Source organism: Pogona vitticeps, chromosome 2 (assembly GCF_051106095.1).
Source record: "Pogona vitticeps strain Pit_001003342236 chromosome 2, PviZW2.1, whole genome shotgun sequence".
Taxonomy (NCBI): domain Eukaryota; kingdom Metazoa; phylum Chordata; class Lepidosauria; order Squamata; family Agamidae; genus Pogona; species Pogona vitticeps.
Window position 1 is genome coordinate 645,293 of NC_135784.1, and position 24,624 is coordinate 669,916.

The window sequence follows — 24,624 nt, forward strand, 5'->3', positions numbered from 1 at the left end:
TGGGTTCAGGTCAAGGCCTGGTTCGCGTTCCAGGAACTTCCCTCCCTTGCAGGGGCTTCAGCAGCCGCCTTGGCTGCCAGATGTGCGGGATAGAGATGAAATATCATCATCCTCATCATCCACACCCTCCCTCCCAGCTGACCCCGCATCTTCTGCCACCTCCAAGCCCCACTCTTCTGCCCCCCCATCCAAGCTCCATTTCTCTGGGGCCCCCTCCTTAGTGCTTCCCACCCCCTCCACACACCCCCTCCCCTTTGTAGCCCTCTTCCCACCCCGACACACAAAAAGGGTCCCCATTTCACACTTGGGGCTTTCCAGGAAATCCCCCCCCCGAAGCTTTCCAACAAAAGGGGTTTCCTGGCCCGGGGGGGGAAGGAGGTTCCCGCTCAGACATCGCCTGGAAAAAGGTCTTTTTTTTGAGGGGGGAGAAAAAACAACCACAACCGGGGGGGGGGAAGAGGAGGAGGGAGAGGCGAGGCATGTGGGGGGGAGGGAGCGAGTGGGAATATCTTTCTAGGGGCCCCCAATCCCACCCCCAGTGCTCTCCCTCCCCCCTCCCTCTCCTTCCCCCCCAAATAAAGCCCCCCAAATCGTCTCCACCTCCTCACGGATCCTCAGGGGGGGAAAGAGTCCCGAAGAAAGACCCAGAGAGGGGGAAAAAGAGGGGAGGGGGGCACAGTCTCCACTTCCGGTTCTGGGCGGGATGCAGCGCCGGAAGCATCCCCTCCTCCCACTCCTCTTCCACTTTCCTAGCTCTACGTTCTCTCCCCTCCCCTCCCCAGGATGGAGACTCAAAGTTCCGGATTTGATGCCCCGCCCCCCTCCTATTCTCTGCGGCGATTGGTTGGGAGGGAATGGAGGGGGGGAGAACGTAGAGCTACAAAAGTGTGAGAGGAGCGGGAGGAAGAGGAGGAGGATGGGGCTGCTTCCGGCGCTGCGTACCCCGCCACCGGAACAGGAAGTGGAGGCCATGCCCCTCCCTCCCCTTTTCCTCTCTCTCGCCCCCATCTCTTTCCCGCCTGAGGATCCGAATGGAGGTGGGGGGGGATTTGGGGGCCTTTATTTGGGGGGGGAAGGAGAGGGAGGGGGAGGGAGGAGAGAGAACAGTGTGGGGGGGGTTTCCCTAGAGAGATGATATTCACCTTGGGGGGGCGAGGAGGGGGCCTCTCTCCTTCTGTGGGGGGGAAAATCTTTAGTGGGGGCTTCTGTGTGTCTTTGTGGGGAAAGTCAGGGCAAGGGCCGAGATCCTGGTACCTGGAAGGGGCCAGCTCTCGCCCCCCCCTCCGAGCAAGGCCCCCGGGGACCCCCTTTTTGTGTGTGTGTTTTTTATCGCAGAGTCCCCTCAGGCTCCCCCCAGGAAACCCCTTTTGTTGGAAAGCTTGGGGGAAGGGGGACTTTTTCTTGAGGGGGGGAGGAGGGGGAGGGGAGGGAGGGGGCTGCAAACGGGGGGGGGTTTAGGGGGTGGGCGGGGGAGAAGGAGGGGCAGAGAAATGGGGCTTTGAGGAAGGAGAAGATACTGGGGTCGGCTGGGAGGGAGGGATGTTGAGGATGATGATGATATTTCGTTTCTATGCCAGAAGGCTCCAGAGTGATTGCTTGTTTTCCTCTTCTCTCCCAAGGACGGGGTGAGGTTCAGCTAATGCTCCCCCCGGCTTTTCTCTGCATGAAAAGGCAAGAATCCAACTCCGAAGCCCCCCGAAAACCTGAACGGCAGGTGAGATCCCTTTCATTCTTTGGGACCAGAAGCACCACTGGGCTTGTTTATTTATTAAATGATAACCCTCTGATTATCAGGACGCGAGACTTTGCAAAGCTGACATCAGTATTTCGGAGAATTTTAGCCCAATCGCAGGAAGCATCGGGAGCGTTTGGAGGCTGCCTTCCACCAGACCTTCCGTGGTGCCTGTTGAGGGCAAGAGGGGCCACCGAGATGGGGCGTGACGGAGCAAAGGAGACTGAGTTGGTGTGAAATCCCCATATTCTGAGGTTCCCTTTTGTGCCTCTTCTGTCAACTTCATTCTGTTGCACTTTCATTCGGGAGACCTCTGGTTTCTGAAAGCAAAGACACACTATTTATTTATTTATTTATTTATTTATTTATTTATTTATTTATTTATTTATTTATTTATTTATTTGATTTTTACCCCGCCCCTCTAGACCATGTCTACTCGGGGCGGCTTACAAAGTAAAACAAAACAGTATAAAAATATATAAAATCACAAAATTACAAAATTACACACTGTCACTTCCCTGGCCGAGTGGGGGTTTTCCACCTGGCTTGTGTGAGTCCCAGTTTTACTGTCTACCGCAGGGCCTCTCTGAACATGTGCAGAGTGTTTTTCTTTTGTTTCCCAGTCCTGCTGGGCTCTGCCCTGTGGTCACCAAGAGCAGGTGCTGTCGGCGAGATCCCAGCCCTGGACAGCCTGACATGCGGACTCCCCTGAATTTCTCCTTTCCTCTTTTGGGAATCAAGTGGGTGAAGTGAAGAATTCACTCCTGCATGTGGGGATTGTTGGAGAGGGAAAGATGGAGGAGAGCCGCCTTCTTTTTCTCGATTCTCTGCAAAGTAGACCTTTTTTCAAATCCATGGTGTCTTTTTGGTAGGTTCCAGCCAGAAATCACCCTGGCACCCTCGCTGGGTGTTTTTAAGAGTCGTTTAAAGATCTGGCTCTTCAGGCAGGCCTTCCCTCCAGTCAACACTTGATTTTCTTTTCTCTTTAGTTTTTCCCTCCATCTTGATCTTATTTAATTATTTATTTATTTTCGATTTTTTTTTTTTTAGCGGCACCATTACCAGTGGCTTCTGGGAGGCATACAACAATATTAAAACTTAAAAACATTAAAATAGACAATATAAAATATCCTATATTAAAACAATTCTTAAAACATGAATACTAATAAGTCCTGCTGCTCATGTGGCCAGCTAGAGAATACTGTTTAATTAAAATGCCAAAAGTGTTGGAGCCAAGCGGATGTCTATAGGGAGGGCATTCCAAAGTTGGGGGGCCACAACCGAGAAGGCCCTATTTCGACATGCCATCCCCCTCACCTCTTTCAGGGATAGCACCTTCACATGGTCTCCTGATAGTGTTGGCGTAACTTAGATTTAAACTAAAACACATATGTAACTTGACAGCTAGAAGGTAATCAAGCAGTTTAAAAAAAGTAGAAAGTTGATTTTTTAAATTGAAAATTGTATATAGATTGGATGCTTATATACTTAATATGAATAGATTGGATGATTGTATATTCTGTGTTCTCCTATCCTTAAAACCCTTTTTTCCCCATCCCTTCCATTTCCTTTTACCTTTTGTATTCCTTACCCTCTTCCTAGTAGTTCAAAAAAAGGAAGGGAAGGGAAAGCTGGAGACCCAAGGAGGAGGGAGGCGTGCCGTCTCTTCCTCAAGAAGGGCTCCTGCCGGGAGGTTCTGACAGGGACGAGGGAAGCTTTGCAGAGCCTCTGGAAAGAAACAAGAGGTGGGGAGATTGTAGGGTGTGGGTGTGTGGCCGTTTGTGCATTTCTCGGGCCCCAGGCATGGATTTGAGAGAAGGTTCCAGTTGCTTTAAGCAAGTGGTAGATGGAGCGCATGCACACAACACATACATACATATATACAGACATACAGACAGACAGTGGGGTTGAGGATTTCTCTCCCAAGGTTCCCACGGTTTTTTTTTTTTAATTTTTGCCAAGATCTTTGTCCATCATTTCCCCAAAACGTACTGAATCTGTTGCAGAAACGTCATTGAAATAAAGTTTGAGGATGATGATCTTTGGTCATAAGGAGACATCGAGGGAAAATCTTGATCTGACATTTTGAATCCCAATGTCAGATCAAGGGGTGAAAGATACACGGAGACAGATAGGATCCGATGGACCTCTTCAGTATTGAGGGGGGAAATGACAGAAGGAAAATAAACTAAGATGCAAGTTATTTCATGCATGATCTCCTTTCTCTTTTTCATTGCTTCTAACTTCAGTCTTTTTTCAATTGTCTCCTCAGTTTTCCTAATTTTTCTGCCTTCTGCTTCCTTTCTTTTCTATTCTTTGCCCACTTTTCTAATTGAACTATGTTTAGTGACGACATCCTCTCTTCTCCCACTATCTTTCCTATTTGCTTGCTATCTTGTATCTGTTTCATCCAATCTTTTATAAACCCATTTAACATTTTCTGGAGAATTTCTCAACCACTTTTGTCAGAGGGGAGATTGGTGGACTTAATAATCCCCTTAATATCACCAACTTCCTTACATGCCATAGTTTTCTGTGTATAAGATGGTACTTTTTCCACAGCATGCTAGTTACACAGAAGTAAGCTGAGAACAAAAAAGGGCCTGTATGTTACCTCTGTAAACAGGCTTCCTTCAATCACGAGGCTTTGCTTCCTACAGTCAGGAGACTTAGCTTGCTCCAATCACGAGTCTTAAGGAACTGACGTCAGCTGAAGCTCTACAAACCGATTGGGACACATCTCACTGGAGGTGGAGACTGCAGGCTCAGAAGCCACAGGGACCCCTAATGTCCAAGCGTTCTGAACCCAGAGGCTGAATACTCAAAGCTCAGTTTTCTTATTTTGGGGTTAGAGAAGAGTCTGTGTGGGTCTTATAAACAAAGGTGTCTTATAAATAGAAAAATACAGCATGAATTTGACCCAACTCCGGGAGGCAGTGGAAGACAGGAGGGCCTGGCGTGCTCTGGTCCATGGGGTCACGAAGAGTCGGACAGGACTAAACGACTAAACAACAACAACAAATCTTTTGACTTATCTCATTCCTCAACCTATCCGAATTCATTTTAAATACATCTTGTAAATTCCAAGTCATCTTTACTCCGGTGTGCTTTGGAAAAAAAAGTAAATGAAAAAGCAAAGAGCGAGGAGGTCTGTTCTCTGCACATGGGGGTTGGTGGCCAGGTGGGTGAGTTTTCCTTCATTAGGGCCACCTGTGAAATTCCAGCCTGTTGTGTAAGCTTTGGAGACCTCCAGAACTCTTCATCAGCCTCAGTAGTGGTTAAATCAGAGTGGCACAGGTTTTTTTAGCAGTGCCTGTTGCCAAAGCTCCTTGTTCCAGTCCCAGCAGTCAAGAAAATCAGGCAGAGGCACTAGACTCCTAGCAACTAAGTCTCTTGCCATTTATATACAGCTGCAACAGCATAACAGTCCACAACTCTCTACATTAGCCAAGAGAAAGAAATCATGACCCAGTATCCATAAAGAGTATCCCACAGTGTCCAGTCAGTTGTCAGAGGCCTGACATCATCGTCATCCTTAAGATGTGTATTCCTGTGTCCTTGTTGGGCACGCCTGCTGACACTTTGTATGTGGTCTCTGTGCTCTGTGTTCATGGCTGTAAAATTCAGGTCCTGTTTTATTTGGCTTATTTTATATAACATGACTGTCTGAATGTGGGATATTGTACTTCTGTAGCCGCGATTTTAAAAAAAAAGTTCCAATGTGTTGCCAGCAGGAAAAAAAGTTGCCAGGCTTCCCATAGGAAAGGGCAGCCTGAATATTGACAGCAGGACTGGGAGCAGTGAAGATGGTCTGCACAGGACACCCTCTTTTCTGCTCCTTGCCATCCACACTTGCTGAAAAACAGCCCTGACCTTTGCCTTGGGTTTGGGAGAGAAGCGGTGGACTGTCGGACTGTCAGCTTCTGGGATTTCCAGTTGTGGGATGTCGCTCTGAGAACGGAAGTGGTGCTGGTGGGGGACTCCTGCTTCCACTCCTTGACCTCTTGGCCGCTGGAGTGTCTCCAGGTTCCATGGTTTCCCGTACTATTTCACACCGTTACAAGACGGGGGATACCTGGCTCAGCAGTATTAGGAGCGAGAAGGACCTTGAAATCGTCTCACGTCACAAGCCAACAGTGTGATGGTGCTGCAAAAAAGGCCAGTGTTATTTAGGCTGCATTAAGAGAGGGAGAGTCTCCAAATCCCATGTGGTGCTAGTTCCCTTCTCCTTGGCAAACCTAATTCTCCTATTCTTGTTGTTTAGTCGTGTCCGATTCTTCGTGACCCCATCGACCAGAGCACGCCAGGCCCTCCCGTCTTCCACTGCCGCCCAGAGTTGGGTCAAATTCATGTTGGTTTCTCCTAGTTTCTGATATTAATACCAGTATTTTTACCATTTCAAAATCTGTTAATTATGTATTGCCAGTCTTTCAAATCCTTCTTTATTGGTTTCATCCTAAAGCCCTTTGTTACGATCTCACGATCAGCCTGATCACCCTTCAGCAAACGTGCAGCAACAAATGCTCCTACCTCAGCTGCTTTTATACCAACTTCAGCCCCTACAATCCCAGGCGGCTCCCCATAGCTATGGCAGCCTCAGACTTTCCCAGTGAATCAGCTTCAGGGGTTTGCCTGACCTACATGCAGTTTGTTTCTCTGGCTTTCCTATGGATAATTTACTGTATTTCTCAGTGACCTGATCAGGAGTTAACCTCGAGGCAAAATGTGGAGCTGGAGTCCTGAAGGCAGTTCGTTTCGCACTGCCAACTCCTGCGACGTTGCTGGAACCAGTCGTATTGGCTCTTGCCTTTCCATTGGACCATTTCAGCAATGTGGAGAGGGGGGATTTGCTGCTTGGGTAACAGCCTATCCTCCATATTACTTTACCCAGAATGTTACCATGGTCTCTCGAGACTGGATGCCTATGAGAAAATCCATGTTTACCAATGTGTGATCTGCTACTTTAAAGAACCCTACGTCTCTCTTACAAACTGTAAATCACAATCACTGGATGCAACTATATGTAATCTATCCTAAAATAACTTTTATATGCTGATGAATAAAAAAGTAAACTTATATTTGCGAAGTAAACTTCTTTACATCTTTCAATTCTCTCCAAAAATCTTCCATGTCAGTTCTATTTATTTATCTTTCCTTATCCTACCCCATCTTGGTAATCCTTTTTTAAATTAATCGTATTTATTAATATAGTAATTGTATTTTTAATGATTACAGTATTTTATATTGATATTTTTATGTTGTAAGCTGCCCCGAGTAGACATGGTCTAGAGGGGCGGGGTATAAATTTAAATAAATAAATAAATAAATAAATAAATAAATAAATAAATAAATAAATAAATAAATAAATAAATAAATAAATAAATCAAGACTTTAAACCATTCCCTTTTAACATCACATCCCCATTTGGTCCCATACTCCGATGACATACCCCAGGAAAGCAACACCAATAATAACAAATCCTCAGACTTTACTATTTTCCTTAAAAAAAAAAAACCTAACCGATAAACCCTCACTGCTGCATTTAATTTTTGGCAAGATCCTACCTGGTCACGGTCAAGTGCAAAGTCCTGCACCTTGGAAACAGAACCCAAACTGCACAGTTACAAGATGGGGGATACATCCCTCAGCAAAACTACGGGCGAGAGGCATCTTGGAATTGTTGTAGATCGCAAGCTAAATGTGAGCCAACAGTGGCTTTTTATTAATCCAGGTTCTCCAATACTTCCTTCCCTTTCTCCTTTCATGGGTTCACCATTTTCAATACATTTATGGACTTGCAATGCCTTTAAATTAAGTACTGTACGGTGGAGGAAATTTTCAAGTAAACCATGGAACCTTTCCAGTAAAACCTCAATTCTAATCAAACCCTCCCATTTTATTTCTGAGTTATCTGGCTGGATAGGTCAGTGGTTTAAATATCTGGTTGCTGTGTCTCCCACGGGTAAGGTCAGCCTGTGTGGCCTTCGGGAAACTGCACGGTCCCAGAAGCAGGGAATGGGGAACGACTTTTGAGTAATCTCTACCTAGATACCCCCGAAAAAAGGGTTGCCATCAGTCAGAATTGACTTGATGGCCGATGATTAATATTATTTCAGATAATGGTTAATATTAATCAACTATATTTTCCTATCACTGTCTCTTTGGGGAGTCCCTGTTGTTTTCACAATACAGTGGGCTGAGGAATTCTGTTGGGAAGAAAGCTTGCTTGCAAGCAGGTTAAAAATGGAGTTCAGAGCCATGTCCCTCTTTGTGCTGAGGAGTGTTTTTCAAGGTGTTCTGTTGTCTGAAGGGTGCTTGTTCCCTCTCACATTTGCTGTCCCTTCCCCCCCCCCCAAAAAAGGTGCTTGTCTTGTCTTGGCTGAAAATGTGCTTTTCAAGGAGTTCTGTTGAAAAGGTGTCTGTTCCCTCCTTCCCTCCCTCTTTCTTTTCCTTTTTTTAAACCTAAGTAATCTTAGGATAAAAAGAAAAAAAGAAAAATTATTCTGCCCCTAGTGGTAGGAACAGATTAAGGAGCTTTGCATTAGTTCCTCTCGGAACTAATGAGTTACAAACCGCTGCTCAACTTAAGAACCAAAAACAGCCGGGAACAGATTAAATGGTTTTCAGTGCATTCCTATGGGAAATGCTGATTCAGCGGACAAACTTATCGACTTACAAACTTACTTCCGGAATGGATTAAGTTCGTAAGTAGAGGGCCCACTGTATGGCAAATTTTTCAACTGTTGCCAGTAAAACCTTCAGGAGATTATGCTCTGTGCTACATTCTCAAGACATCTTCTTTTTTTTCCTTATCAGGTAACAAACTCAATGGCCAGAATTATACAGAGACACTTCTTTTGGCCCAGAAAAGAGTCAAGTGTGAAGCTCGGGAAAAAAGCTTAGAAAAACCCATGAACCAAAGGAGAAACGTCTTAAACACCTGAAGTGTGGAGATAGATTCAAACCACTGCCGCTAGTTCAGTTTAAAGAACTCACCCTGGGGAGAAATCATACTAAAACATGGAATGTGAAAAGAGTTTCAGTGGGAGAAGAACTCACATTTGGGAGAAACCACATAAATGCATGGAATGTGGAAAGAGCTTTTTTCAGAATGGTCAGCTTAGGTTACATCAAAGGATCCACACTGGGGAGAAACCACATAAATGCATGGAATGTGGAAAGAGCTTTAGTCTCAGTGGTGACCTTAGGTTACATCAAAGGATCCACACTGGGGAGAAACCACATAAATGTATGGAGTGTGGAAAGAGCTTTTGTCAGAATGGTCAGCTTAGGGTACATCAAAGGATCCACACTGAGGAGAAACCACATAAATGCATGGAATGTGGAAAGAGCTTTAGTCGCAGTGATGCCCTTAGATTACATCAAAGGATCCACACTGGGGAGAAACCACATAAATGTATGGAGTGTGGAAAGAGCTTTTGTCAGAATGGTCAGCTTAGGGTACATCAAAGGATCCACACTGGGGAGAAACCACATAAATGTATGGAGTGTGGAAAGAGCTTTAGTCGCAGTGATGCCCTTAGATTACATCAAAGGATCCACACTGGGGAGAAACCACATAAATGCATGGAATGTGGAAAGAGCTTTAGTCTCAGTGGTGACCTTAGGTTACATCAACGGATCCACACTGGGGAGAAACCACATAAATGTATGGAGTGTGGAAAGAGCTTTGGTCAGAATGGTCAGCTTAGGGTACATCAAAGGATCCACACTGGGGAGAAACTACATAAATGCATGGAATGTGGAAAGAGCTTTAGTCGCAGTGGTGACCTTAGGTTACATCAAAGGATCCACACTGGGGAGAAACCACATAAATGTGTGGAGTGTGGAAAGAGCTTTTGTCACAATGGTCAGCTTACGGTACATCAAAGGATCCACACTGGGGAGAAACCACATAAATGTGTGGAGTGTGGAAAGAGCTTTTGTCAGAATGGTCATCTTAGGTTACATCAAAGGATCCACACTGGGGAGAAACCACATAAATGCATGGAATGTGGAAAGAGCTTTAGTCGCAGTGGTCACCTTAGGTTACATCAAAGGATCCACACTGGGGAGAAACCACATAAATGCATGGAATGTGGAAAGAGCTTTAGTCTCAGTGGTGCCCTTAGGTTACATCAAAGGATCCACACTGGGGAGAAACCACATAAATGTATGGAGTGTGGAAAGAGCTTTTGTCAGAATGGTCAGCTTAGGGTACATCAAAGGATCCACACTGGGGAGAAACCACATAAATGCATGGAATGTGGAAAGAGCTTTAGTCGCAGTGGTGACCTTAGGTTACATCAAAGGATCCACACTGGGGAGAAACCACATAAATGTATGGAGTGTGGAAAGAGCTTTTGTCAGAATGGTCAGCTTAGGGTACATCAAAGGATCCACACTGGGGAGAAACTACATAAATGCATGGAATGTGGAAAGAGCTTTAGTCGCAGTGGTGACCTTAGGTTACATCAAAGGATCCACACTGGGGAGAAACCACATAAATGTGTGGAGTGTGGAAAGAGCTTTTGTCACAATGGTCAGCTTACGGTACATCAAAGGATCCACACTGGGGAGAAACTACATGGAAAGAATAAACAGCAAAATGCTGATGTAATGCAAAACTGAGAGAAAAGAGAATAAATGGATTAAATTTTGAAGTGCCTTTTGTGATGCGTTTTAATTCCATCATTAATTAACGAGAGATCACAGAATAGACGTGGAGCTTTGTGCTAAAAAATGAAAATAAGCATATATTGTGCAATAGAAGAAATAGAGAAAAGGATGGATTTTCTAGGGCTAACTGATGAAAGAAAATCAAGTAGTGAAGAGAGAGAAGTCATTTGTTTTACAAGGCTTTACCCTCAAAAATAATAATAGTAATTGAGTTTTAAAGAGGGTACCAATGGATCTGTATTCTCTCTATATACGCATTAAACTTCAGGGCCCAACGGGGCCCAAACTCACAATTCAGGGAAGTTTCCCCATCCGCCCGCCATTTTCGCGCCCTTGATAAGTGAGGGCAGGGCGTGCCCTTTTAGGCACCCAGCGGCCATTTTGGAACCAGGGATCAGCTGTTTTTAAAAATCGCTATGCGAAAATCGGTAAGCAAAACGTATGTATGTATGTATGTATGTATATGTATATGTATTTGTATTTGTATATGTATGTATATGTATATATAAAATCCCTGCCATTACAAAGCAGTATACTCTCAATAATTTATTAGGCATCAGTCGCGAAAGACTATGGTAACGTGCTCTGTATGGAGGACTTGGAACAGCATGTAGTGTGGCTGAGAAGGCCAATTCGAGAGTGACAATCCCTTCCACACTGAAGACAAATCTCTCCTGTCTAGCTCCCTGATCTTGCTGCTTTCGTAACTGCCTCTTTGCCTCGGCCTGCTTGACAAGGGTCTCTTCAAATTGGGAGAGGCCATGATGCACCGCTTGCATCTAGGCTGAACAGTCAGATATCAAGGTTTCCCATCTGTTGAGATCCATTCCTAAGGCCTTCAGATCCTGCTTGCAGATGTCCTTGTATCGCAGCTGTGGTCACCTCTGGGCGATTTCCCTGCACTAATTCTCCATACAGGAGATCTTTTGGAATCCGACCATCAGCCATTCTCATGACATGCCCAAGCCAACGAAGACGTCGCTGTTTCAATAATTTATATATGCTAAAAATTCCAGCTCATTCTAGGACTGCTCTGTTTGGAATTTTGTCCTGTCAAGTGATACCAAAAATGCGTCGGAGGCAACGCATATGGAACGTGTTCAGCTTCGTCTCCTGCTATGTACAAAGAGTCCAGGACTCACTGCAGTACAGGAGTGTGCTCAGGACACAGGCTCTATAGACCTCGATCTTGGTATGTGTCATCAGCTTCTTATTGAGCCATACTCTCTTTGTGAGTCTTGAGAACATGGTAGCTGCTTTCCCAATGCATTTGTCCAGCCTAGGGAGAGAGTGTCAGAGATCGTTGGGCCAAGGTACACAGTCATGAACAACCTCCAATTCTTGTGTGGAGATGGTAATAGAGGGAGGTGAGTCCACACCCTGGCCCATGACTTGTGTTTTCTTCAGGCTGATTGTTAGTCCAAAGTCTTGGCAGGCCTTGCTGAAACGATTCATGAGTTGTCAGAGGTCTTCAGCAGAATGGGCAACAATGGCTGCATCATCTTTGAAGAGGACTGACAACATCTGCAGAAATTATTATTCAGAGGGAGAAGAGAAAGGATGGGTCCACGAAAGGGATGGGATGTAGAGTTTATAAAATGCTGTTATGTGTAGGGAATCATCAGGAATTTCTGAAAGCAGGATAGGAAGCAGAGATGGCCAGGGAAATAGGTACTCAGTTAATAGAATCTTAGGACTACAGAGGTAGAAGTGAAGATAACTCCCAACCTCTGGCTCCAGAGTTAGATACCTAAACCAATGTGTATGGAAAGGGGGGAATTTGATAAACCACATCTGAGAATAAAAGCAAAAATTTAAACATTGAAATTGAGAAGGTATTTGACCAAAATTTTTTAAAATAGCATGCGGGTAAATTGATAGAAATCCTTAAGGGTGACAAAAGTGGTATTCTCTTTATCAGTTGTTTTTAATGGGATTTGCCAATAACCTTTACCAAATCTAGTCATGATAAAAATGTACCCCTTCCTAATCGTTCTAACAAGTCTTCTACCTTAGGCATGGGATAGGCATCAAATTTAGATATTGTATTCAACCTCCTAAAATCAATGAATAACCTAACACTCCCATCTGGTTTTGCAACAGTCACCGGATAACTCCTCCATGGGCTAAAAGATGGTTCTATCACTCCTAATGAGATAATCTCTGCCACCTCTTTGCTGATAGTTTCTTTAAAGTGATGAGGCCAATTTCTTCCCCCTACTCTAATTATAGTTTGAGGGGGAGTATTAATTTGATGTTCCACCATCATAGTCAACCCTGGTTTGTTGGAGAAGACATCACTTTCTCCAAGCTCCTTATCTGACAGATTTGTTCTGGCTCCAATGTCTCCTCTAATAAGCAATTTGTACCCAATTTTGCAGAGGTGGCGGCCCCTCTAACGGATTTAACATGGAAAAGGAAAGGAAAGGGTATCGTATGGGGTGCAGCTGAACAACATGCCTTTAGACAACTTAAAGAGACTTTGTCAGCCTTACATTCCGGGTACGCTCCTGATTTTAATTTACCTTTTTTTGTACAAACGGACGCTTCTGATCGAGGTATTGGAGCTGTACTTTCTCAAAGGAAAGGTGAAGTGGAATACCCTATAATGAATCTTAGCAAAAAATTGAGCAGCCGGGAACAAAAATATGCGACTATCGAGAAAGAGGCCCTAGCGGTGAAATGGGCGATGCAGGCTCTGAGGTATTATCGATTAGGAGCCCCTTTTACACTAGTAACAGACGATGCACCCCTGCAATGGCTCAATAGGATGAAGGATACCAACGCCCGGTTAACAAGATGGTATCTTAGTCTGCAACCCTTCTCGTTCCAGGTGCAGTATAGGAAAGGGAAGGCTCACTCTAATGCCGACTATTTCTCTCAACAGGAAAGGGAAAAGGAGGATCTTCCATGGAGGACGGCCCACTTGGAGAGCGGGGCATGTGAAGGTGTAGGTCAGAGTGTGCCGTCCTCAGAAGAGAAAGACCCGAAGGAAGAGAGTGGTTGTGCAGAAGGGATTTTAGTGGAGATAGAACACGAGGAAGAATTACAAAGGAGACCGACGGAAGTGTGTTTGGTTGATGAGGGAGGAGCCGAACTGGACCTGATCATGTGGGAGGAGGTGAAAGGGGAAGGATCAAATGCGCGGGAATTCAGTTGGTTGGGGGAAGGCGAGCTGGGCAGATGCACAAACAGGGGTGCAGACCGATTGGTTAACTGACGTGAGAAGCCAAGCGGACTTGGCCCAAGGCTTCCCTAATATAAAGAAAGATGGAGGACTGTTGCCAGAGCCTTCTCTACCCAGCGGATGCGGTCGGGCATATGAGCCCCTAGAATGGAGGGTCTCAGTTTTCCTGGTGAGCTACCCTGGTGGGGGCCGGAGAGTTATCCGCCCGGGCCCAGAGTTTCAACAGAAGCCTCCAGAGGGGGATTGGGCCTGCCATCCCTGTTGTGGGACCATATGCGCCGTACCATTGACGGATCGCGAACGATTCGGCCCAGCCCCCTGGTAAGGGAAGAGTTGAACCCAACTGTTGTAAAAGCAAAAAGATATACCTTGTTATCTGATGAAGTGTTAAAGGATCCGTTTGATCCGGTAGAGTTAAGTGTACATTCAAATAAAGTTGTTACTTCGGAAGGAATGGACTCTCCTCAGTGTCTTTTTCCCACTTTTCTCATCCAATCCCCCCCGGCCGAAGACAGGCCTTGTCACAGGGATATTTAATGAAACCGGAATGATTCCTAGGCAATCCGTAATCTAACCTCCAGAGTTAGCCTTACTAATCACTTTACGGAAGGGCTCAGGCAAATCTACTTTTCAAATTTATAACCTCTGTGTTAGATGGCCAGAATATCACACTAGAGGAAAAATTAACAACAAAAAACCTTCAGGCAGCCAAAGGAATGAAAGCTCCCCAGCCCTCCGCCTTTAATTTATTTATTGAGGAGGGGGAACCTTTTATAGATATTGATGAGTAGCAAAGCGAATATCAGCCTCTGAGGCTCTTACTTTTGGGGGCATCGAGAGCCAGGTTGAAATGTGAACATTTTAAGAGCATGTTTTGAAGCTCTTATATCCCACGTCTGCAATGGGACAGAGAGTGGGGTGGGAGGAGGGAGTAAGTAATGAGAATGGCTATTGCTTTGTATAAGTACTAGACATTTTTTTAAAAAATAAAGTTACCTGGAGAGATGTCATTCCCAGAAATCTCCAACAGGAGGTCCTCGCACAGAGATCTCAAGCCTCGATCAAGAAGATCCCAGGCTCTGTTGGGGTCAATACGGAGTCAACTCCGTTTGTCTAAAAGGTTTGAAAATAACAGGCATACTCTGAAGTTCAGCTTCAGTAACCTGAGTCGTGGGTGGGCAGGAGAAGGGAAGGAAGAAGAGTCTAAGCAAGAGAGACAGAGATGCCCCGCCCACCCCAAGGCTCCTCCTCCCAAGGGGTGGGGCATCTCCTCCTCCTCCTGGATCCTCCCCCCCCAAGGGAATCCAAAAGGCCCGAGGGGGCTCATCAGGAGAGTTGCCACCTCTCCTTCCCTTTGGACCCCCCCCCAAAAGGAAGGATGGAAACTAAAAAAGGAAAAGGGAGGTCTCTATGCACAGGAGAGACAGAAAAAACAACCACCCGAGGATGATTCCCTGCATGCTCTCACCCCCTGTAACCCATCCCTGTAAAAACTACATATGAAAAAAACAAGCTCTAATGTTTCAATTTCTTTATCATTACAATTACAGGGCCATAGTCGATTTTTATAGGGTAACGTCTCGCTATTGAAAAGGCCTGCTGGTATTTTTGGGATGTTTGAGTTTTCCGGGCAGTGAGCTCTTTGGTGGAATTTGACATTTAGACCCAAGAGGCTTTTGAGACTGAGCCCCCTTCCTCTTCCTCCTTGCAACCCCATCAGGCTCGCTTCCCACCCCCACCCCCACCCCGGAAGACTTGCAGCCTTGACCAAGATTTTACAGAACGGGGTGGACGGGTTGGAGGGGGAATGTTGAGCTTGGGTTTCCTGTTCCCCTTGGGGGGCCCTTGGAGGTCTGGGCTGGAGTGGGGGTGGGGACAGAGTCAGGCCCCTTTCTCTCCTTCCCCTTTGAAAACCCACCAAGAGAAGGCGTGATTTTTTTTCTGGAGTGGGGTGTCACCATGCAGGAAAACCCAGGACTGACCCCCCACCCCCACCCCGTCTTTTCTCTCTCCAGAGGCTCCTCACACTTCCTTGCTTCCTTGCCTGCCTGCCTGCCTGCCTGCTTGCCTGCTTGCTTGCTTGCTTCTCTCCAACCGCTGGCCTTGAAGGGGGGAGAGGAGGAGAAAAGGGCAGAAAATTCAAAGCTGCCCCCGCTGCCCTCTTGTCTCCTGTCCACAGTGTCCTCTTGTCCACAGGAGGTAGAGGGCACCAGGGACAGGAGACAAGAGGGCAGTGGGTGCAGCTTTCTAAGCCCCGAAAGCCAACAGCGGGTGCAAAGCTTGCAGTTTTGGAAGCCGGGAAGCCGAAAGCCGCTCTGCACCCGCTGTCAGCTTTCAGGGCTTAGAAACCCTCTTGTCTCCTGTCCCTGGTGCCCTCTGCCTCCTGTCCCCACGGGGAAGGGAGGCAGAGGATAATAGGGACAGAAGGCAAAGGGCAGTGGGTGCAGCTTTGGAAGCCCAGGATTTTTTTTCTTTGGCTGGAACAGATTAAATGGTTTTTCAATGCATTCCTATGGGAAATGGACTCTCGGCCTATGGAATTTTCAGCCTGCGGCCACAGTTCCAATACAAATTAATTCCGTATAAGTCGAGGGTCCACTGTATTTAATACAGCCATCCAATGAACCACTAGGATCCATTCATCTCTTCAGCTTAGGAAGCTTAGGAGTGGGTAGGTTGGAAGAATGTGGATGATGAAGATACTGCATTTCTATGCTGTCCATCTGGCAGCCACAGTAGTTCCTGATGCCCCTGTAAGGGAGGGAAGTTCCTGACACATGAACCAGGCCCTGACCCTCAATCCTGACCCTCAATCCCCCCCATGCTCTTCCCACCCATAGCAATGGGGGCAAGAGAGCCCCTGGGGGGAGGGACTGCCCGTTTCCTACACTGGGAAAACTGTGTGTGTGTGATTGTGAGGAGTCTTTTCCCTGCATATCCCATGCTGTATTTCATGTTGGTAGTTGTTGTGGGTTTTTCAGGCTCTTTGGCCATGTTCTGAAGGTGGTTCTTGCTAATGTTTCGCCAGTCTCGGTGGCCGGCACCTTCAGAGGACAGGAGTCAGAACTGCACCAGAGCAAAGAGTTCCGACTCCTGTCCTCTGAAGAGACCCACGGCCACAGAAACTGGGGAAACGTTAGGAAGAACAACCAGAATACGGCCAAAGAGCCCGAAAAACCCACAACAAACATGCAAATGTATTTAAACTTTAAAAATATATACAAAGTAAAAAAGCACTATTTCGCTGTAATTGTGTTGTTAACACACAGAAAATTTTGTTCTCACCCAGCCGTGTATAAAATCCATTGCCAGCTGTCACTGCCACTTGGTTATCTTTCTGCTCTTCCAAGGATTTTCACCCGCCATCAGTTCCAGCATCTTTTTTTTAATTTTTATTTTTAACAAGGGGTGACAAAAAGGAAAATGGGAGTTGAGGCTAAGAAGGAAGAGGAGAAACAATAGCATACTAACATCCATTCTATATATATTGCCATATAAAAATTCCAAATTACTCTTTTTACTATTTTTTGCCTTGCAGATTTAAGTTCTCGTTTCAAGGTATGTTTTTCATACGTTGTCTATTGACTCTATCAATTTAAGCCCTTCATTACTTCTGATAAAATGTCAATTTCCGCTGTTTCTCGTATCTTCTCTATAAGATCTTCTTGTTTCTGTACCGTCAGACTTTTCCAATTTTTGGCATAAAGAATTCTGGCTGCAGTGACTATGTATATAACTATATACTCCTTTGTATCATCTGTGTTATATTTATTTATTTATTTATTTATTTATTTATTTATTTATTTATTTATTTATTTATTTGGTAGGTAGGTAGGTAGGTAGGTAGGTAGGTAGGTAGGTAGGTAGGTAGGTAGGTAGGTAGGTAGGTAGGTAGGTAGGTAGGTAGGTAGGTATAGGCATCCTTCAGTCTCGAGAGACTATGGTAACATGCTCTGAATCGAGGAGTGTCCTCTCCAGAGCATGAAGCCCGGGTAAGGTAATATGGAGAATAGGCTGTTACCCAAGCAGCAGATCCCCCCTCTCCACATTACTGAAATGGTCCAATGGAAAGGCAAGAGCCAATACAACTGGTTCCAGCAATGTCACAGGAGTTGGCAGAACGACACATGCTGCCTTTGGGACTCCAGCTCCGGATTTTGACTCGAGGTTAACTCCTGAAGCCTTTTCCATGAGTGGATATAGCCACAAGGCAGTGGAGGTTTGAAATCAGATTTTCCCTTCTCCTAGATGGGCTGCCTTCCATGGCTGACGAGCCCCACCTACCCGGCCTGCTCTTTAATGGTACAAAAGTATGATCTGATCCTTAAAACTTTCCTAACTCCAAGGCTTGTGCAAATCTAATTGGCTTTCCTATTTACCATATTAAAGCCAGAGATACAATTTGAGAATTTCGCGAGCTGTTAGGAAAAGTGTCCAGGGTCCTGGGACATGATCTTTTAAAGCGGGAAGTCCCACCCCTAGGCCCCACCCCCAGGCCATATGGTCAGGAGACAAAAAGAAAGCCCAGGAAAAAAAAACTCAGCAAGGCATCCATGCAAACAGACCTGGCCTTCACCCCCAGCCCAGCTTCCTAGGGAAAAGGGTCCATGGTCCTGGGACATGCTCTTTTAAAGCAGGAAGTCCCACCCCTAGGCCCCACCCCCAGGCCATGTGGTCAGGAGACAAAAAGAAAGCCCAGGAAAAAAACTCAGCAAGGCATCCATGCAAACAGACCTGGCCTTCACCCTCAGCCCAGCTTCCTAGGGAAAAGGGTCCAGGGTCCTGGGACATGCTCTTTTAAAGCAGGAAGTCCCACCCCTAGGCCCCACCCCCAGGCCATGTGGTCAGGAGACAAAAAGAAAGCCCAGGAAAAAAACTCAGCAAGGCATCCATGCAAACAGACCTGGCCTTCACCCTCAGCCCAGCTTCCTAGGGAAAAGGGTCCAGGGTCCTGGGACATGCTCTTTTAAAGCAGGAAGTCCCACCCCTAGGCCCCACCCCCAGGCCATGTGGTCAGGAGACAAAAAGAAAGCCCAGGAAAAAAAACTCAGCAAGGCATCCATGCAAACAGACCTGACCTTCGCCCTCAGCCCAGCTTCCTAGGGAAAATGGTCCAGGATCCTGGGACACGCTCTTCTAAAGTGGGAAGTCCCACCCCTAGGCCCCACCCCCAGGCCATGTGGTCAGGAGACAAAAAGAAAGCCCAGGGAAGAAAAAAACTCAGCAAGGCATCCATGCAAACAGACCTGGCCTTCCCCCTCAGCCCAACTTCCTAGGGAAAATGGTCCAGGGTCCTGGGACATGCTCTTTTAAAGCAGGAAGTCCCACCCCTAGGCCCCACCCCCAGGCCATGTGGTCAGGAGACAAAAAGAAAGCCCAGGAAAAAAAACTCAGCAAAGCATCCATGCAAACAGACCTGGCCTTCGCCCTCAGCCCAGCTTCCTAGGGAAAAGGGTCCAGGGTCCTGGGAAAAGGGTCCAGGGTCCTGGGACACGCTCTTTCAAAGCAGGAAGTCCCACCCCTAGGCCCCACCCCCAGGCCATATGGTCAGGAGACAAAAAGAAAGCCCAGGGAAGAAAAAAAACTCAGCAAGGCATCCATGCAAACAGACCTGGCCTTCGCCCTCAGCCCAGCTTCCTAGGGAAAAGGGTCCAGGGTCCTGGGACATGCTCTTTTAAAGCAGGAAGTCCCACCCCTAGGCCCCACCCCCAGGCCATGTGGTCAGGAGACAAAAAGAAAGCCCAGGAAAAAAACATTTATTTATTTATTTATTTATTTATTTATTTATTTATTTATTTATTTATTTATTTATTTATTTATTTATTTATTTATTTATTTATTTATTTATTTATTTATTTATTTATTTTACATGCCGCCCACTCTAACCAGGTCTCTGGGCGGTATCATACTCAATAAAAATAGTTCTGGAGTTAATGGCACCTTACAAAGCACTATTTGTTGGAATACAGCATGTAAATATTCTGAGTCTCTAGCTCTTCTTTAGACTGCATCAGTTCCATCGTCTGTTGTACGCCATGAAACAAAAAATCTATGGTTCTCAGTTTCATTCTAATAACAGTTTGAGGGAGATTTCTCCCAATTTTTATATCCTGACAGAGTTAGTGGTGTTACCAGGGTTACCCCAGGAGGTGATAACCAGCAGAGCTTCCCAGTGATGTGAAGAGATAAGAGTCAGAATACAGAAATTTTATAGGCCTGAACATGTATAAGTGTATTATTAACGAGTTGCCATTGTGCACAGATGTGAGAATGCTGAATCACTCTGGAGATGATGCAATGTCTTGAAACAAGAAGAAGACCAGGTGCAAAGGATGAAGTCATCTGTATTCTGATTGGACTAGAAATGCCATGTACATGTATATAAGTGGACAGTGTCTTTGTGTCTTCCTCCTCTACCACTTGCTGCCATGCATTATGTCCAATTGTATAAAGAGTTCCTGCCATGCTGTTGAGATGCCTGCCTGTTCATATCTGTAAATACTTGTAAATACAACTGTCTTGCAACACAAAGAACTTGTAAGTGTCTCCAATAACTCTGCGTATTTCTACTGTCGCCAAATCCTTACAACAAGCACCAACAGTCTTGATAGCAGAATACTTGTATTATATACAGGATATGTACAGGTATATACACAGCGTAGTCCTTGTTCCAGTTCCAATTGTCATACACGGCAGTTCCACAGAGTACAGAGCGTAAATCAATGTCAGAGTTCAGTAAAAAGTCAATGTCAATATACCATGCAGTCAGTCCGGTTCACCAGAGTTTCCCTTCTCCCAAGCTCGTAGACGACAGCACTCCACGACCAACAGCAATACTCACAACAACCCACAATGGTGTATGCTTGGTCTCCCAGCTATATCCCAGTGATTAGCCAATCCTGGGATTGTTCATACTGCTGATACAACCAGCTCAGCTGCATAAACTAGGGCTTACTCTCTTTACAGCTCTGATCCTTACAAAACTCAGATCATGATGCCAAACTGCATTTAACAATTTAACAATTTATTTATTTATTTATTTATTTATTTATTTATTTATTTATTTATTTATTTATTTATTTAATTTATAGCCCACCTATCTGGCCCACCGGACCACTCTAGGCGGCTTCCAAATATAAAATCAAATAATAAAACATAGACAAATACATAATAATCAAACAAGAACAGCAGTAAAAATAAAAAGGAAAAGTAAGTATCATGTTGGGGATGCAGTGAATGTAAAATGGGAAATGTACTGTAACGTGTAATAATGAAAAAAAACCTAATGTATGTAAGCAAACAATTTGGAGGAGATTGACAGGTTTGGGCTAAACCTGGAGAGCGGAACGCCTCCTCCCACCAAGGTCTACCCAGATCACCCGCGCGAGTCAGGAGGTGAGGCTTAGGAGCCTGACGCCGAGAGAGGCCTGGAAGGAGAAGACACGAAACTGGGCCTTCTCGGCGGTGGCTCCTCGCCTCTGGAACAATCTCCCTCCGGCAATTTGCGCGGCCCCCACGCTGGGCACCTTTAAAACCCAATTAAAAACATGGCTGTTTATTCAGGCCTTCCCTCCAGCCAACTCTTGATTTTTTCTTACTCTCTCATGTTTGGTTGGTCCCAATACCTTTGTAAGACAGTCTGCAATGTTCTTATCAGTCTCACAATATATTAGTTTTATTAGACCATTCTCAACACTTTCCTTCACATTCTGATACCGAATGTCTGTGTGCTTAGACCTGCTTTTTAAGTTTGGTGAATTTACCATTTGAATTACAGCCTGATTGTCCTCATTCACAGATATTGGCTCCTTTAAATCTATTCCAATATCCTTTGCTAACTGGAAAATATGAGATCAGTACACAGTTCTGCATACTCAGACTCAGCTGACGAAAGTGAAATGAACTTTTGTCTGGCTGTTTTCCAATTGACAATGCTATCTCCTAAATGTATAGTTATACCTGACGTGGATCTCCTTGTCACAACGTCATTTCCATAGTTAGCATCTGCATATGTTGTAATTTTCAATTCTCCCTTGGGCTCTAAATTCAATTCCATTTTTGGGGGGGAGTGTAAGGTGCAGATTTTCTATGACTTATCCTATGCTTTTTCAATATTGCCTGGAATTTAGCATTTGTTAATTCAGTACCATTATCAGTCTGAATCTGCTTCACTTCTTTTCTCTCAACAAATTTCAACCATTTCTCAAATTCTATATATGTTGACCCTTTGTCTTTCATTAAATAACAGAATCCAAACCTTGACTTTTGGTCTTGAATTGAGAGAATGTATTTTGCTCCTCCCAAAGATGCTCTTTTTGGGACTATTAAATCTATTGACACTAAATCTAGAATGTTGCCAACTTTAATGTTACTGTGTTTCTTTACAGGAGCACATTTCCTTTTTGCTTCTTGACATGCTTGGCAATTAATGTATTTCTCACATTTCCTTAAATTCACTCCAGTTGAATTCTCTATTGTTTTACATAATGCCTTATACCTTAAATGCCACAAATGTATGCATTCTTTATGAGGATTTACATTCTCATAGACATTGTTTGCCTTAATACTACTCAATCTATATAGGTTGTTTCTTACATGGCATGTTAGCTTTTCATTCTTATTTCCATTAATTACACACTTATTCCTATAGAATGGGCTTGTAAATCCCTCTTTTGCTAATTGGCTAACTGACAATAAATTGTGTTTTAACTTTGGCACATATAACACCCCTATTGGCATCTTTAGACATGGTAATTTTACTTTACCCATGATTTTTGCACTTACTCCATCAGCCAACATTACTTGCTGATCACATACTGCCTTAAAATTGGATATCAGCTTTTTATCTTTGTACATGTTAGCTGTTGCCCCTGAGTCTAGTATCCATTCTTCTACTTGGTGGTTGTTGTAAATAGTCTTTGACAGGTTTGTTGCGATTTTCTCACGTCATGGTTTTCTTTCCTTCTTCTTAAATTTGCGATCTTTGGTGAGATGTCGTCTGGACCCACAGGAAAAAACATTTCCTCCCAGGTTGGATATTTGCAGCTGTGACCTCCTCCTCCCCAATTACACTTGGCTTGTTTCTCTCTGAGGTTTTGAAGTCATGTAGTTCCTGGTTGTCTTTCCTTTTCTGCTCCTCCTCCAGAAGTCTACTGGTCACATTTAATACTGTCATTTCAGCTTGTGGAAGTACTTCCAAGTTTGATACAAGCTGGTCATATGATTCATCAAGCAAAGATAGTATTATAAATGCTTCCTGAATCGCAGTAAATGTTATATTTTTATCTCTCAAGTCCATCAGCATTGTTTTCATGTGCTCTAGATGCTGCAGCATGCTCCCACCAGTTTGCAATCTGGTACAAAATAGCCTTCTTGCAATTTGTATCTGGCTACCAACGCTGACTCGTACAAAGAGTCCCCTGAAGTCTGGCCTCTGATATGGATTAGAAGACAATCTTCTAGAGCAGTGGTTCTTAACCTTTGTTACTCGGATGTTTTTGAACTGCAACTCCCAGAAACCCCAGCCAGCACAGTTGGTGGTGAAGGCTTCTGGGAGTTGCAGTCCAAAACTCCTGAGTAACCCAAGGTTAAGAACCCGTGTACTAGAGTCAACCTGATTGTTGCAAGTGCTTTAGCATTTTGCTTCTTAGTTCTATGTTTCAGCACAGCTGGTGGATTCTCTACAATGTCCCATAGTGATTCCTTCTGGAGTAATAACTGGACTTTCTGCTGCCAGGTGTAGTAGTTATCCAACCAGTTTCCCCCAAAATTGAAGGGAAACAAGAGAAAAGGAACGAGCGGCAGTAACAGGTAACAGGGAGTTATCTTCCCCTTCCGAGACAATGAATTAGGCAGCGTTACTGTAAGGATCCTACAGAGGATGTGGTGATGGGAAGGAATCACCTTTTTGCAATCAATCATCAATCAATCAATCAATCAATAGCTTTGCCACGCATGGCCCTCCAGAAAATACCTCCATAATCAAAAGACTGTTCCCTTATAAAACACACAAACACATACACACCAGGAAAATGTCTTTCTTCTTCCTGGAAAATGTCTTTCTGGAAAATGTCTCTCTTTTTCAACCCGAGGAACGTCTATTTATTAAGTATCATATTAGCATAAAGATAAGATTTTGCCCAAACAGGCTTCGAGTAACTATCTTGTCTACACATTCCACACAGGCGCACATAAAGAATAACATTCTTCATTATACCAAGCACCACAGAACAATACATAATTATGCCACAAGATAGAGCTCTAAAACTAAAAATTTCCCACAGGTCCCAATAAAGACAACTGACCCACTGGGTCCTGCCAAAAACCCTCTCTCCCTTTGGTCCATCTCTCCCTTTCTTTCTTCAGCTAACATGCCTCTCTCCTCCCTGATCTTTCTGACCCACTCTCTCCCCAATACGAGGGTTTCTCCGCTCTTACTTCTCACCAACTCCTTTCTGCTTCTTCCTGAGGTATCACCAAGTTCTCCCACTGTTTGGTCCAGCGTTTCTCCAGTCATGGGATGTGGTGACGTGTTTTCTCCATTCATATCCATTCCCAGCCTTGTGGTAATATCCTCTCCTCCTTTTACCCTTCTACCTCTCCACCTTCCTCTGTCTTCCTTCAAGATATATTTCTCTTCCCTCCTACCTTATTCCATTCTTTTTCTCCTGCACCTCTGCTGCTACCCTAATGTTCCTTTACTCGGTGGGCCCTTCCTTTCCTCTGATGGAACTTCCACCCAGAACTATCTCTATCCTCCTGGTTTTTTCTGTGACCCTTCTCATATCTCTAATCTTTCCATTCTCCCCATGGAGGTGTCACTTCTCTGACAGGCCATATGTTCTCTCTCTGGGGCTCCACGGGATTCTCCCTCCTCTTCTCAGGAAAGAACAGCAATCCAGTCAGGATAGGTATAGAACGACTTTCTCCCTCATACAGACAACCAGTGACAAAGTGTTTGAAACTCATCTGGGAAGTTCGTAAGAAGTCTTTTCATTGTTGCAATGATTCCAGCCAATTCCAAAAC

At 44.9% G+C, this 24,624-nt stretch overlaps 1 protein-coding gene and 2 long non-coding RNA genes across 7 annotated transcripts; all 3 read left to right on the forward strand.

Annotated features, from left to right (window-relative positions):
* Positions 1 to 878: 878 nt before the first annotated feature.
* On the forward strand, positions 879 to 10,395 carry LOC144587231 (uncharacterized). The gene is made up of 3 exons (XM_078387159.1): positions 879 to 1,037; positions 1,620 to 1,714; positions 8,549 to 10,395. The coding sequence occupies exon 3, from the start codon at positions 8,753 to 8,755 to the stop codon at positions 10,361 to 10,363; it is 1,611 nt and encodes a 536-aa protein (XP_078243285.1). The 5' UTR covers positions 879 to 1,037; positions 1,620 to 1,714; positions 8,549 to 8,752; the 3' UTR covers positions 10,364 to 10,395.
* A 2,524-nt stretch (positions 10,396 to 12,919) lies between these two features.
* Positions 12,920 to 14,049, forward strand: LOC144587329 (uncharacterized). The gene is made up of 2 exons (XR_013542488.1): positions 12,920 to 13,114; positions 13,299 to 14,049. It is a non-coding gene; the product is annotated as an uncharacterized LOC144587329 (long non-coding RNA).
* A 1,345-nt stretch (positions 14,050 to 15,394) lies between these two features.
* Positions 15,395 to 20,132, forward strand: LOC144587307 (uncharacterized). 5 transcript variants are annotated; one of them, XR_013542451.1, is made up of 2 exons: positions 15,395 to 17,421; positions 17,490 to 20,132. It is a non-coding gene; the product is annotated as an uncharacterized LOC144587307 (long non-coding RNA). The 5 variants fall into 5 exon arrangements; XR_013542452.1 differs by having other exon boundaries at positions 17,163 to 17,421; positions 17,478 to 20,132; XR_013542453.1 differs by having other exon boundaries at positions 17,163 to 17,421; positions 17,482 to 20,132.
* Positions 20,133 to 24,624: the final 4,492 nt, after the last annotated feature.

Bases quoted from the DNA above. Each gene is read 5' to 3' on its own strand.
- LOC144587231 (XM_078387159.1), top strand. From the start codon at position 8,753: ATGGAATGTGAAAAGAGTTTCAGTGGGAGAAGAACTCACATTTGGGAG.